Source organism: Chiloscyllium plagiosum, unplaced genomic scaffold, assembly GCF_037043375.1.
Source record: "Chiloscyllium plagiosum isolate Xiang-an unplaced genomic scaffold, Cpla_swu_hap1 HiC_scaffold_22, whole genome shotgun sequence".
Taxonomy (NCBI): Eukaryota; Metazoa; Chordata; class Chondrichthyes; order Orectolobiformes; family Hemiscylliidae; genus Chiloscyllium; species Chiloscyllium plagiosum.
Window position 1 is genome coordinate 9,470,729 of NW_028270160.1, and position 15,823 is coordinate 9,486,551.

General features: G+C 38.4%; 1 protein-coding gene across 2 annotated transcripts in view; it reads left to right on the forward strand.

The window, feature by feature from the left end:
- Positions 1-15,823, forward strand: part of LOC122561329 (metal transporter CNNM4) — a 111,623-nt gene that overhangs the window by 12,264 nt on the left and 83,536 nt on the right. For both annotated transcript variants that reach the window (XM_043713034.2, XM_043713035.2), the window contains exon 2: positions 15,020-15,163. In XM_043713034.2, the coding sequence (XP_043568969.2) occupies positions 15,020-15,163 (144 nt within the window). The remainder of the gene's footprint in view (positions 1-15,019; positions 15,164-15,823) is intronic.

The following is a 15,823-nucleotide window of genomic DNA, read 5'->3' on the forward strand; positions in this document are numbered from 1 at the left end:
AGCACATGGTGAGGTCAGTGTAGGAGAGAGAGAAAGAAACCCACATTGCTAACTGGCACAGCAGTGAACCTGCATAATTACTGCCTTTGCTGTTTGAATTAGTGTATCGCTGGACATGGACGTGCGTCTGGGAAAATGAACAAACAGAGAAATTCAAGAATCTGTTTGGGAGAGGTCAGAGAACAGAAACAGATAAGTGGATATTTTAAGTGTGGCCTTCAGTAAGTCTGCAGTACTGAGTAGAGAGGGTTCTTTTTTCACGCAGGGGGTGGTACGTGTATGGAATGAGCTGCCAGAGGAAGTGGTGGAGGTGAGTACAATTGCAACATTTAAAAGGTAAATGAATGGTTATATAAATAGGAAGGGTTTGGAGGGATATGAGCCTGGTGCTAGCAGGTGGGACTAGATTGGGTTGGGATATCTGGTTGACATGGATAAATTGGACCGAAGGGTCTGTTTCTGTGCTGTACATCTCTATGACTCTAATAGACCAGACAAGCTTTTGGTTGTTTGTGTGGCCAGGTCTGAAGGTTACGCACAAATTCATCTTTGATTAAAAAGGTTCTTACAGACACAGTGGACACCAGAAGAATATTGTATTTAAACAAAGAGCAGAATTTGGCCATTAACAAGATTAGAACCGGGGTTCGGATTTGGCAAGTCTGGAAGAGACACTAGCCAACAGATGCTTAGTGTTGAATGGTAATTGAGGCCTTGAGAAAAGACTGTCAGTTTCTCAGGGCAGAGTCAGAATTGAGGTGTTTTTTTTTTTGAAAACTTTTCTTTGGCGATATGTTTGACTACTGTTGACACAGCATGAAGATTTGAAAGCTCCCTGCCTAATCTCCCACACCAGTTTTCACAAGCCCAAAAAAGTAGGAACTGAGTTAAACGTCTTGCTATCTGTACCTGAGTGAACTGAGAAGGTGACCCTGTTTTTAATTATGCTCTACTTAGCCATTATATATTTTAAAAATTAAGTCTTTTGTTTAAGATGCACAACTGACATCTGGAATTAATTATTCACAAAGTCTAGGATTGATTCTTCATAGATCTGGCTAGGCACCATCGGAGTAACTGTTGGGAGTATTTAGATTTAATTTTACTATGTTGCGAATGATAAGTGGAAACATTGGATTTGGCTTGGCTCTCCGTCTCCATGTCATAACACCTTTGCAATTTTTCATTAAGTTGTAAAGCTGAATTCAGGAAAGCTGATAATTTGTTGATGGGGTTTGGTAAGCATCACATCAGAAAGACTGCGAACTGATGGGCTTTGTTAAAAACCTAACCAGTTCATTGCTGTTCTACCTAAAAGGGAACTTGTCATCCCTATTTGACCTGTGCAACAAGCAGTGTACTTCATTACAAATAACATTGTTTACATGTAATGTATTTAGGATAACATGATCTTGATTTTCTTCCCTCGTCTAAAGTCACAGAGGCAAAGGAAAAATATGCTTAATCTCTTTCTGTAGGTAGTCTAGTGACCTGTTTTAGGAAAACTGTCAAGAGTGACTAGCTTGAGTCTTGTTGCTCTGCATCATGTGACTGACCAAGAGACACTCCTGCAACTGCTTGGAGATTAATAATCAATCTCTCTGGCCATATTGTAAGCACACTTGATCATGTTGAATGGTGGAGCAGGCTTGGTGGGGCAAATGGCCTCCTCCTGCTCATATTTCCTATATTTTCTCTTCCTTGACCATATGATCTTTGAGTGGAACTTGAACTCAGAGCTTCTGGCTGAGGGGCAGCAGAGCCACCTACTATGTCAAGACCTCCATTGGGATAACTGGTAAAGCGCAATCAAATACTGCCTTGTTAATTTCACTTATGTCTAAGAAGGTGAAAATGTATAAAACAAAATGTATAAAAGTAGAGGTCCACTTTCCTTAGTCCATAAAATTCTTAGACCAAAATATTTTTAAAATGAGCCTTAACACCTCCCCCCCCCAATATTTCTCTTGTTCATTTTCTCTCTCTCTTTCTTGCACTTAGTAGATCTTCCTTTGTCAACTTTTTCAGTATTTATCACCAATGCTGAAGCTTCTTTACTTTGAGAAAAGGGATGAGGGCTGGTTCCCACTCCCCTTAAGACTGTTATATTTACTGTTGGTGTCAACTTGCATCGACTCAACATTTAAAGATTTTAGTGAGGCATATGTTAACTAATCAGTGTTCAGATGTCTTTATTTTCTACCGCGATTTCTATTCTCATGCCTGAAATGATTAACTTTTAATGTGGCAGACACATTAATAGTCTTCTGAGAGATCTTTCGCATGCACATTTTTTTTGTTCATCAGGGTACTCACATGGCATGTCAGCTGTCTGGATGGCCGTTAATACGTAAAGGAGGAAATTACACTGGCTGTTAAAGGGCCCTGGCTGCATTTCCCAAGGAAGCATTAGTGATATTGTAGGTGAACTGGCCACCAGCTGCAACCAGGAGAATTATTTTTGCACATATGAATGTGCAGAAATTTTGTTGTTAAGTGAAATAAGAATTTATGTAATTTCAGTAGAATTAATCAAGTAGAAATTGAAAGAATGCAGAAAGTTAAACACATCCTCAGATCCAGGCTATTAAACTCAAGTCCAGTTATTTCATCTCCATAACACCACCAGTTCTGCTCCTGCCTCAGTTCTTTCTGCTGCTGAGAAACTTAGTGAGAGCAGACCTCAACACTGAAATTCAGTATCACCACACTGTGCCAGTGCAGTCTTTATCCATTGAGAAATGGCATGTTTGATAACAAAGGCCTCTAGCCTGACATCAATTCCATGGTCTACATGGCAGTAGTGTTAAAAAATGTGGTGCTGGAAAAGCACTGCCAGTAAGGCAGCATCCGAGGAGCAGGAGTGTCTACGTTTCAATCGGGAATGAAGAGCTTCTGCTTGAAATGTCTACTCCTGCTTCTCGGATGCTGCCTGACCTGCTGTGCTTTTCTAGCCCCACACTTTTTGACTCTGATCTCCAGCATCTGCAGTTCTGACTTTCTCCCAGGGCAGCAGTGTTGCCAAACCACCTGTGCGCATCAGAGACATAGATGATATATACTTGATATTACAATTCCTTGAGCAATATCACTGGTGGTACTTCTACAAAATCCTGCAAAACCACTGAAACAATTGGCACTCCTTGAGTCTTTTCAGGCCAAGGTCACTAGTTATTAGGCACTGGTAACAGTGAATCAGCTGCATTGGGCGAGTCACATCTCCCACCTGCCTGATACAGGTGCACAATCCTTTATCCGAATTGCTCAGGACCAGCTCGTTTTCGGAATTCAGAATTTTTCGAATTTCAGAATAAGTGACAATTTGATGGTGAAATTTTTAAAAATCTTAACAAACAGCAGACGTACCGTAACAGAAACAGAATTGAAGCCTGCCAGTGCTGGGCCACGCCCCCACACATCACATCTGAGTGACACGCATTAAGTGGGTTTGGAGTTGGGTTAACTATTTGCACGCCAAACGACCTTGTTAATGAGAAAAAAAACTTCACTAAAAAAACCTTCGGATTTTGGATAAAGGGCTGTTTACCGTACAACATTTCAAATATCCAGTTTCCTGACCTTCGTCATGACAAGAAGTTAGTAGGAAAGCAGAGAAAACACTTCAAAGATGACCTCAAAACCTGTCCACCAGCTTCCGGCATCTTTAGCCCAAGTCTGCCCAAATTCTAGAAAAAGAATCCATCAGCTGTTTTGAGCATCTCCAACAGGCAGAGATGGAGGCCAAGCACAAACAATGGAAATAGTGTGAGAAAACCTGAACAATCTCCTTCAGCAAACATCACTTGCCCCATCTATGCACAGGGTTTGCTGATCCAGTATCAGACTATTTCATCACCTCAAGACCACAGCACCGGAGTGGAAGAAAGTGAAGCTTGAACCCAGGTTACTATCTAAAAAGAAGTAGGAATCTCTCATCCAGGTCATTGTTTCTCAGGGCATGTTTATTCCAGTATATCTCTGGAAGACTGCCTCCATTTTACCCTCCCAAATTTGAGTCAACCAAATCTTAATTACGTACACCCTGATTTGCTCCAAATCCGAAATCACCCATGTGCTTTGACCAGATATTAGCTTCCTGTATTGCCTTCTCTAAACCTCTGTCTTTCCAACTTGCTTTTCTCCTTTAAGGCACTCCTTAATGACAATTTATTCACTTTAATTCATGTTATTGAATGCTTGTACTGTCCTAATCAGTTAAGATGGGATTTTGGCAACTGTTGGGGTTTAGTCACATCAAGAATACAAAATTAGCTATGCTAATTCCAAACAACTGACACCTGGCGAACTGAGTCAGTCAAGAAAGCAGCTTATTACTGTCATCTTGTGGGCGATTAGGGATAGCCATCAAATGTTGCCTTGCCATCGATTAGTCACATGAATGAATAAAATACATCACTGATATCCACAGTGAAAATTCCCAGTAGTGTTCAGGGTTAAGAACTATGGTTGATTTTTGCTTCCTTTTTTAGGGCAAGGATTATTGTGATGGCCTCAGTACTACTTCAAACAAACAACAAGTTAAGTACCAATTCCTTTCACATATTTATTGCCTTTATTATGATAAATACCAGGGCACTTGGCAGGACTGTCATCAGAACAAAAATGACAGTCCTGTCCTGTTGGCAGCTCAATGTCACACTCACCATGATCCTATTGAATGGCAGAGAAGGCTCAAAGGATTGAATGGCCTACTCCTGTTATTATGTCTTATGGTCTCAAGGCACAGCTGCTATCAGTGGGCTGATGGATATGGGGAATGTCAAAGAGTGCAGAATTGGAAGAAAACGTCTATTGATAGTTTATAAGCTTTCTGAGGGTACCAGACATAAGGGAGGGTGAGGCCAAGGATGGATTTCAAGATGAAGATGAAACCTTATGAAATCAAGGAGATGGGGGACTGGGAACCAGTATAAGTCAGTGAGTCTTGAGTTTGACTGATGGACTGGACTTGGTGAGAATTCACAAACAAGCACTGGAGTTTTGAATGAGTGAAAATTTATGGAGGATGAAAGTTGAGCAGCCAGCCACGTCACGCCTGCTAGGAACAAAACTGCGGACTTCAACAATAGATAGTTTTAGGTAGAAGTGCAGTGAGGCAATATAAAGTTGACTTTGTTAAAAGTGGGGGTATTAGTTTGTAAGCTGAAGAACAAATTGGATGATGAGTTTGTGAACAGTCAGCTGAGATTGGCCAGAGTGGGGATTAAAATAACGACTAGGCAATGGGGATTTTGGTTTTAGGAATTTGCTGATCTTTATGATTTGGAGGTGCTGGTGTTGGAGTGGGGTGGACACCGTTAAAAATCACACGACACCAGGTTATAGTCTAACAGGTTTATTTGAAAGTACAAAATGTTGGAGCTACCTGATGAAGGAGCATTACTCCAAAATCTCGTACTTCCAAATAAACCTGTTGGACTATAACCTGGTGTTGTGATTTTTAACGCTGATCTTTATGACTAAGTTTTACACTAAGTGGTGCATTTGCCATAGATTGTGTTGTTTTAATATTGTTCTAAAGGCCAGAAACAGATAATGTTGCACATTTATTTTACATGTTTATTAAATATGAATCAAATGACTACATTTTATGTGTAATCATCTATGAATTATGTTGAATACCATTGCTTTCACTCATCATGTGGACCAGGATTTGATGTGATTGTCCTAGATTTTAGTTGATTGCACTATTGTTCTCAAACCACACACTATTCATATGATGTTTTAAAAATATGTAGAAGTGTGCAAGTAAAATGCAAACGTTTTTCTCATTTCTTAATTTGCGTTTTCATAATTTATCATTAGTGGTAGATTTTCTGCCAGCATTAATCTATCAAAATAAAAGCAGACTGCAACAGAATATTGACATTATGACTGTGAGCTGATTGGAAGGCTGCAGTTTTGAACTCTTTCACTCTGTATTTGATATGGAAATAAAGTGACAGATGTAGAACATTCATCCTTCAAGACTCTTCTGCAATTCTCTGTGATCTTAGAAGATCTTTTTTCAATTTAATTCACTGGCCTTTTTTCCATTGAAATCCTGAATCAGCAAAATTCTAAGGATCTCTGTTTTTTAAAACCACAATGTGCACAATATTCAGTACAATTCACAGTCCCTCAAAAACTAAAAATGCAGTCCAGGTCCACTTGCTGCAAGACCAACGTAATATCCAGGTTTGGGCTGACAGGTGGCAAGTAACATTTATTAAATCATTGCCCCATGACATTTAGTAGCATTACCATCATGGAGTACCTCACTATCAATATCCTAGGGGATATCATTTACCAGAAAGTGAACTGGACCAACCTATTGGAGGGAAAGGGTAGCAAACATATGGAAGTACAGTGTTCTATACCATCAATGATGTAGTTCACTCTGTAAGATTTTGTTGAGTAGAATTTTATTTTTACTTTGGAGTATTTTAGAGTGAGGAAAAGGTAGTGTTAGGAAGGGGATACATAAACCATGATTAACTAAGAAAGTTAAAGATCATATCAAATTAACAGAAAAAACATTTAAGGTTGCAAATCTTGGTAGTAAGCCAGAGATTTAAAGAAGTTTTTAAAAACAAGCAAAAGATGACCAAACAAATAATAGAGGGAGAAAATAAACCGGAGTAAACTAGCAAATAAAATAAAAATGGACAATAATAGTTTCTTTTAATATATAAAAAGGAAGAGAATGACCAAAGTGAACATAGGCTTCTTAGAGAATGAAGCTGGCAAAATAACAATGGGGAACTGGAAAATGGCAGCAGTTGAATAAATATAGAACAACCTCAATTATCTGAACGATACGGGCGGGGGGGGTATTTTGTTCAGAATACTGAGAGTTGGGATAATGGATTGTTTGGATAATGGATAACATTTTTATGGGACCTTGAGATCTTGTTTGGATAATCCGAAATTCGGTTAATTGATCGGTTAATTGAAGTTGTACTATACTTTGCATGGTAGAAGGTAGTAATTGCTTCAAAAATAATACATCAAGAGACAAAAGTAGTGGAGGAAATAATATAATAAGTATCATTAGAGGAAAAATACTAGGGAAACTATTGGGGCTCAAGACCAACAAATTCCCAAGATCTGATAGGTTGCATCTTTGGATATTAAAGAAAGTTACTAGAGAGATAGCGGATGCACTGGTAGTAATCTTCCAAAACTCCTTAGATTCTGGAACAGTCCCAGAGGATTAGAAAACCACTAAGAACTCTTATTCAAAAGAGAGGGAGACCAAAATAAAATTGGTTTATAGGCCAGTTATCCTTTATCTGTCATTGGAAAAATTGCCTATTTTATTATTAAAGGTGTAATCAACATTCCCCCTAATTGTTTCTCAGCTGCACCAATCTCCAAAGTGCAACGACTTCTGCATGCAGAAGTCAATTAATCAGCATGCCGATCAGTGTATAAGGAAACTTCCAGCTGGCCACACAGCCGGGGAATGTTAGTTGTAATAGCAGAGCATTTAAAAATACATGATATAGTCAAGTGGAGTCAGCATGGCTTCAGGAAGAGGAATTCATGCTGATAAATTTATGGAATTCTTTGAGGAATTAACAAGCATGATAAATGTAAAATCATTATATCTAATACATTTGGATTTCCAAATGACAATCTGTAAGGTACAACAAGTAAGGCTACTTAATAAGGTGTTCCATGGTGTTGGGGTAGTATATTCACATGGATAGCGGATGCAAACTAATAGAAGACAGAGTTGGGGTAAGGGGTCGTTTTCAGGGTGGCAGCCTGAAGTGGAGTGCCTTCAGAGGTCACAGTTTTTCAAATATATATTCGTGACTCGAATAAGGGAAGTAAATGTACTGAGTTTACAGATGACACAAAAATAGGTAGGAAGGTAAGTGATGAGGATGATACAAAGAATCTACAGAGGGGTATAAATAGGTTAAGGGAGTGGACAAAATCTTGTCAAATGGAAAATAAGAGGTTAGGCACTTTAACAGGAAGAGTAGTGGGAGTGTGAAGGCAGACCTAATGTCACTCGTGCTGGAACCTGCATTTCAGAAGCCATTAATCAGTGGGAGAGCACACCCAACAGTATCAATTAGATCCGATAGACCCTGAAAGATCATGCACTGAATTTTAGGCCAATTGCTGTTGTTTTATTCTAACTGTCACATGCTCCCTTACCTCCTCAAGCCAGTATGTTTTGTATGGAAAGTCTTAGAGCATATATTTCAATTAATTAATTCAGCAAAAAGCTGTTGAGTTGATTTTACAAAGAAGTTCTTTATTCATACACATTTAGCCTGAATGAATGCCGTGCCACACCCTCAGTGTCTCACACAAGACTGGATATGAATATGGGTAGTGCATCAGATTACAGTTAATTTAGATCGCCAGTCAACAGATCTGAGGTTTCTTGAATAGATTGGATGGTTTAAAGTTAAAATGAGGCAAAGTCTTGTAAAGCAATGTGTACACCAGGTTGTGATGTTTGTTATAGTCGAATAGGTGGATACAGGTGCAATATTTAAAAGACATTTAGGTAAGTGCATGAATGAGAAATGTTTGGCGGGATGTGGACCAAGCACAGGCAGGTAGGACTAGTTTAGTTTGGGATTATGGATGGCATGGACCAACAGGTCTGTTCCATGCTATAAGATTGTGCAAGGTGAATATTATTTAACTAGAGAAAGACTGCAAAAGGTTGCACACAAACTCCTGTAAATTGATTAAATATGATTTTTTGTTTTAGTTTTGGATCCTTAGCTTGATAATTAAAATGTAAAGGTCTGTAGTTTTTCATCTACCATTCTTCCAGTAAGTTCAGACTACATATCAATCACCCTTTGTATAAAGAACGGTCTCTAATCAATATCCTAAAGTTCCTTGACTAATCTGAACCTGTCCTCCTTGTCTAAGCAATTTGATTTTGAGTAATTTTACCAATTTTTATTATGCTTTATGTTTTGATGAGAGAACCTCTTACAAATTTCCCTTCAAATCTGAGTTTGCCTCTCTCTCATCTATTCTCAAACCATTGAAAGCAGGAATCATCTATGCAGCTCACTTCTGCACTGTCATCAGTGTTTCCTGTAAACATCTGCTGCACATTAAGTAGGCATTTCTAATGTAAGGGCAGTAATTTCCCCCAGTTCTTTTCCTATTCCTTCATTATTGAAAACGACCATTTTATTGGTCCATGTTCCAGCCTGACCTTTCTATTTTAATTATCAAAAATGCAGTCTATCCTTTCTTACTCTTTCACTTATTTAGCATTGATATCTGAATGCTTTCAATTTTTGTCAGATGTTATTTGGCCAGAGTGGGATGATGCAAGCAGGTTTTTTAAAATAAGCGACTCTATCATGTATGAACAAGATATCAAACATGTTTAAAGCAGATTCTATGCACCTGCAATTAGTGCAAAGAGACTCATCTATTTACGATCACCTTTTGTTTTAAATTGTAAGGTGAACTTTCAAATCAGTTTGCACTTAAACAATCTTTGATCTTATGAAGTCTCAGATATGTAGATACTTGTTAAACACCTTTTAAAAATTCACTAATTTTATGTGCATTGGTTTGCCTGGGACAGGCAATTTAATTGACCTCTTCAAAATGATTCCTGTGGATCAAGAATAATCTGTTGGGTATTTGATGGAAGTGTGCATTGATGAGTCGATAAAGCATTCATATGTATCCCTCTCCTATATCAGGAAAAGCTGGTATTTAATTCTTAGCTTACACTTCTTTAGGAGAATGCTGGCAATGAACAAGTAAATGGATTATAGGAGAGGAAAGCAAAAAGTTGGTTTGCTATGAAAGCTGAATTTTGTCTATGTACAGGTTAATTTAACACATCCTTTAATTGTGATTAAGACTCTCCAAAGATGTTGGTATTGTATTTTCTTCATGTGGAAGTCTCTGTGTCTTACACTTGTAATCTTTAATTATGTCTATAGCTGAAATGTGTGATAGTAGGCAATAAAATGGATTTCCAAATTATAATAGGAAAATTATCAAATACTATTTTGAAATTAGGAAAGGAAATGTTTGCCTTGAATAGAATGCCTTCAGCATTGCAGGGCAAGTTATTGTAATGGTTGTCTTTTAAGCATTTTATCTTGCAGCCTGCACGGAAAACATAATCAATTATCACAATTTTCTCATTATCTTTAAATTAGGTTAGTGATGGTTAAATGGAGAGGAGGGAAAGTGTTTGAAGTACTGAAGATAAGATATCAGTGCACATATTTTCTGATAATCTGTACTTATAATTGCTTTATGTAAAAGTTTGATGTACTCCATGCATGGATTTAGAAACTAGTCCATGAATGTTCTGTTTTACTCAACTTTCTCCAATTTTCTTCTGTCACTTCCTCCTCTGTTCAAGAAATTGATTCTTTGGGTTACTTAATTGTTTCTGTTGGTATGTAGTGTTCACCGTGTATAAGCCTGGACATTTTTTTTTAGCAGATTTTGGTCAATAAGACATGAGCTTATTATTGATGGAAATGTGTTGCTGGAAAAGCGCAGCAGGTCAGGCAGCATCTAGGGAACAGGAGAATCGACGTTTCGGGCATTAGCCCTTCTTCAGGAATCAGGCTAATGCCCGAAACGTCGATTCTCTTGTCCCCTAGATGCTGCCTGACCTGCTGCGCTTTTCTAGCAACACATTTCCATCTCTGATCTCCAGCATCTGCAGACCTCACTTTCTCCTCATGAGCTTATTATTGTCCAGCATCTACACATCCTTCCAGCAGGGGTCTCTTGTTATCAATTACTAGCATCCCAACACCAACATGCTGAAATCAGTCACCTGAGCCAGAAAGGGAATTTTCAACTGGTGTCTTTCTGTTCAGCATAACTCAGCTGTATGCCATCTTAGCTAAGTGACTGGTTGGAAGAATAATTTTGCTAAAAAAAATTAAAAGCATTTTCTTTTGTCGTTAAGATGGTCATTGTATTATGCCTGAATAGATATTCTTGGTCCAGACATACTTTCTCAAAACTGACCCGTTGAATATCAGAGTTGTCTAAAAACTGAAAAATTTGAAAATGTTCTGTAAGTCAAAATGAATTTAGCTAGTCAATTCACTAGATATTGGATGATGCCATACCTATCTGTTTCACCACTTACTGGTCCATTCTCGTGCTACAGGCCCTTGACCCCACCTGCCCCACAATACCCAATCAAAATCCATAATCCAGCATGAGTTTGGTAGTGAGGTTGCCAGTGTTGAGAGAGTGTGCAGGAATAGCCTCAGAAGGTGATAGTATAGCTTAATATGCACATTCTGCATTGTGTGCATTATACTTTCTGAAAACCTTTCTAAATGCAGATTTTTTTAGATTAGATTCCCTGCCTGGCACCCTGGCGCTGTGAGGCAGCAGTGCTAACCACTGAGCATCCATTTTTTTCCACATGGGAGGATTCTTCAAATTCTATTTACTGTAACAGACTAGTAATTTTTGTTGTTATTGTCTATGTTGAGTCTGCACGTTCTCCCTATGTCTGCACGGATTTCCTCTGGGTGCTCTGCTTTCCTCCCACAATCCAGAGATGACAGGTTACGTGGATTGGCCATGCTAAATTGCCCGTGGTGTCCAGGAATGTACAGGCTAGGTGGTTTGGCAATGGGAAATGCAAGGTTATGGAGATAGGGTAGCATAGCAGGTCTGGGTGGGATGTTCTTCAGAGAGTCGGCTTAGACTCAATGGGCTGAATAGCCTGCTTCCACACTGTAGGGATTCAGTGATTCTATAAAATGTTTAAACTATAAATATTTTCTTTGTACCAGAAATACAGACTGAAAATTCTGCGTTTTTCTAACTTTTGAGTGCTGTTTCATTTTGACCAGTTTTTGTTTGTCTCCGATTTGACTAGATCTTATTTTGAACTAAGTTCAGAAAAACTTAAAACCCTAAATAAAGGTGTTCTAGTTAAAGTTGTCATTTCAGTGAAGCTCTGATTTTAAGCTTTGCAATTGGCTGAATAATAGCAAAACATCTGGTGCTCATTCGTCTTTGTCAGTGAGTATGCACTATTCAAAAATGTAGTTTCTAAGGAACATCAAAATATTTACAATATAATGTTTTTCTCTGGATAAAAATGTTGTCATTCGTCTTAACTTCCTGAAAAGTCAATGATGTTCCTACCAGTATTCATAACCACCTGCTTAAAATGGCACTTCTACTGTATTTATGAATTGACTCAGTTATGATAATTACCTGCAGAAAATTTAAATCCCAGAGGATTAGAAAATCTAGTCAACCTATATTGGGTAAGAATTGTTGATCAGGACGAGAAGCATAAAATTCTACTCCTCTTTGAGCAGGGCTAGGATTTGCTAGCATTCACCCAAAGCACTTACAACCAATGAAAAGCATTGAAGTTCAGTCACTATCATCAGTTTTGGCATTACATAGCCAGTCTGCACACACCAAATTTCTGCAAGCAACAATTAATAACATAACCAAGTGACTAATTCTTACATCATTTAAGGGATAATTGCTTGACAAGACAAGTTAAGAACTGCTATCAAAAACAAAAACAGAAATTGCCGGAAAAATTAGGCAGGTCTGGCAGCACGTGTGGAGAGAAAGCAGAAATAACGTTTCGGGTCCAGTGACCCTTCTTCAGAACTGCCATGCTGCCCACCCAAGAAAGCTGGCAAGGTATTTATTCAAGCAGTCATCTGCAAGATGGCACCATTGACAGTGCAGCCCCTCAGTACTGTCTGCTTAGATTGTGTTCAGACCTCTTCAGTGGGTTTTAAACCAATGATTACAGCTGAAACTACTACCATTAAGTCAAAGCTAAAACACAAAGCAAGTGGGAGTTTGACTGAACAATCTTTGATCAAAATTTGTTCAAGCTTTCTATTTCAGCAAGCAAGTGATGAAACCATAAGGTCTCCTTTTATTGTCGGATGTGGTTCGGAAAACATTTTACCAAGCTGTCTCTTTTTTTGAGGATTTTAAGCAAATGTAACAAGAGTGTAGAGAGTTGACTTAACAAAATGTCAGCTGTAGATTACAACAAAGAAGCTTTAATTGATATGTCATCACCTCTTTCAAAACATAATTATTTGAAGTGACTCGACTGTCCTAGAAGTTGCCAGCTGGTTTGTGTTCAGCAAAGTCCAACAAACAGTATTGAGACAAATTACCAGTTAATCTGTTTCTGGTGGTGTTGCTAAAATATAATTTGAAGAACAGAGAACTCTACCCATATGTTTGCTGAGCTGCAGAAAGGTTGCCAACATTTTATGGATACTTCATTGACTTTCGGAATATGCATGAGCTGTATACCCAATCCTTTTATCAGATTGAGAGTGTTTTTTTATTTTCAAAGTTCATCAGTCTGTGCTGAATAGTTTAAAGTTAGATGCTCTCTGATGACTTTCATCAATGTTTTATTCCAGGTGTTATTTTAGTTTCAGCTTCTGATACCACTGATTCTGACAGCAGTGGCAGCACAGTTGCAGTTGTGTAGCATTACACAGAATGAACAAATTATCCAAAAGATACAGACACAGTTTTAAGTTTCTGGCTGCAGACTTTTCGCAATGCTACCAGAAGGTCTTTAATGGCCGCTAGTGCAAAAGCTGCTTCACTGTCCATGACCACCAATATTGTGAACACAACAAATGCAAGGGTCATTTGACAACTTACTTCACCTTTAACTAGAACAAAACTTTAAAATGCATCATTTGTCTCCACTAGTATTTCGGCTCTCGTGGTGCTCCAGAAATAAATCCTTTCATGCACTGAGCTTCGCTGGAGCACTGCAGCAGGCCTGAGTCAGAAATGTTGACCATGGAACATAGTGGTGTGTTGAAGTGGCAGGCAACTAAAAGCTTGGGGTCATTTTTGTGAATACAACATGAGTGTTCTGCAGAGTGTTCAGCCTGTCTGCATTTTGTCTCCCCACTGTGGAGGAGACCACATTACGAACAGCAAAAATGACCTCCAAGCTTCCAGTTTTGAAATGCTAGCTCTGTCTTCATAGGTGCTGCCAGAACAGCTGACTTTCTCCAGCAATTTCAGTTTTTGTTTCAGATTTCCAGCATCCTGTTGGAAATGATGCTGCCTGGGCGTGAGTGCAGATCATTTTTGTACTCCAGCCTGTGCTATTATTCAGTAGGATTCAGTGACCTGTGACACAACTCCATTTACCTGTCTCTAACCTTTGTGTCTTTGTTAATACCCTTAGCAAGCGTAAATGGTGTCCATATTCTGATCAAGATTGGAAACCCCATTTCTGACCCTGATCAGGCAAAAATAGTACAATCTTGCCTTTGGATGAGTTCTCTCCATGTGGAGTTAAGAATCAGGACACTTCCAAACTGAAAAGCTCTAGTGTAGGACAGAAATTCATGTATCCAACAGCAGAGTGGCTTGGCATTGAAGCCACACCCCATTTTACAGCACCAGCTACTGTATCCCAAGATTTCCAAGGTCCTCAAGATTGGCTTGGGTAATCAGAACCCTCCAAAGTCTCTGACTCTCACTTAAATTTAAGGAGTTTCTTTGGTGGATTCCAGCTACTGGCAATTGCTGTGCAGTCAGTACATAAGGACATCTGTCTGGTCACAGCATGCATCCTCCATGGTATGCTAGATCTTCAACTGTCTAGAAGCTGAATGATCTGAGCTAATATCTTCAAGAAAAGTGAGGAAACAGTGAGTTTAGAATCTTCAACTGCACTGTTCATTGGTGGATTGGCTTTGATATGATTATTAGTTTTATTGAAAAGAATTTCAACTCCTAATAAGTAATAAGTATTAAATAGGAAGCATCAGATCAGATTTAAAAAAAGAGACTGTCCAGTGAGGATGATAGATTCTTGCTCTATACCAATGTGGAGTAAAAAGCATTATTGTTTTCCAGTAAAATATGGGCAGATTCAATAAATCCCACAGCTGAGCACTGTTATATTTGTGAAAGTTTCTATTGCTTACTGTTTATTGTTAGTTTGCTACAGATGTTCTGATGGAGCAGTTTTGTGTTTTGTTCTCCTCAGGGAAATCGCACTTGGCAATAGTGCAGAGAGTCAACAATGAGGGAGAAGGTGATCCTTTCTATGAAGTAATGGGTATTGTCACTTTGGAAGACATAATTGAAGAAATTATAAAATCAGAGATCTTGGATGAAACAGACATTTACAGTATGTATTGCTTCCTGCAGTATCTCCTGGAAAGATGTAAGCAGCTAAATCTGTTAATAGTAATTAATAGATTAATTCAATCGCAGCATTTTCCTGCAATGGCATTTCCAGAATGCAATTTTCTTTTCAACTGTTCTTGAATAAACTATTTCAGCTGTAGACATAGAACAGTAGATGCCCACCAGAACTTTCTTATGTGCTACTCTCCCAATGAGGCATCTCTCAATCTCAGAAGAGGAATCTGACCTCCTGCACTTTCTATTCCATATTTATATTAAATTGTACATGACTGTGGATTTATTCACGTAAGGAGCTAAATTGATATTGTCTAAATTCATTTAGGTTTACACTCAAGGGATAAGGAAACAGACTATTCCTGCATTTTCATTGTATACCTCTCTCCTAAATATTGAGTCTCCAAGGGGCTTACAGAATGCACTGTTGTTGATCCTTTGTGTGTGTTTGAAAATAAAAAAAAAATTTGGATAGGATGATTTTGTTATATTTGGCCAGATGTGGAACCAGTGTACAGTTGTTCTGGCAGTTCAAACATGTATTAATTAGGATTGTAACCAGTCATGTTTCGTGACCCTATGCTATTCTTCAGTTTTATGAACACTTGGTGTTTTCTTGTAAAATAATATTGAACTCATGTTCATT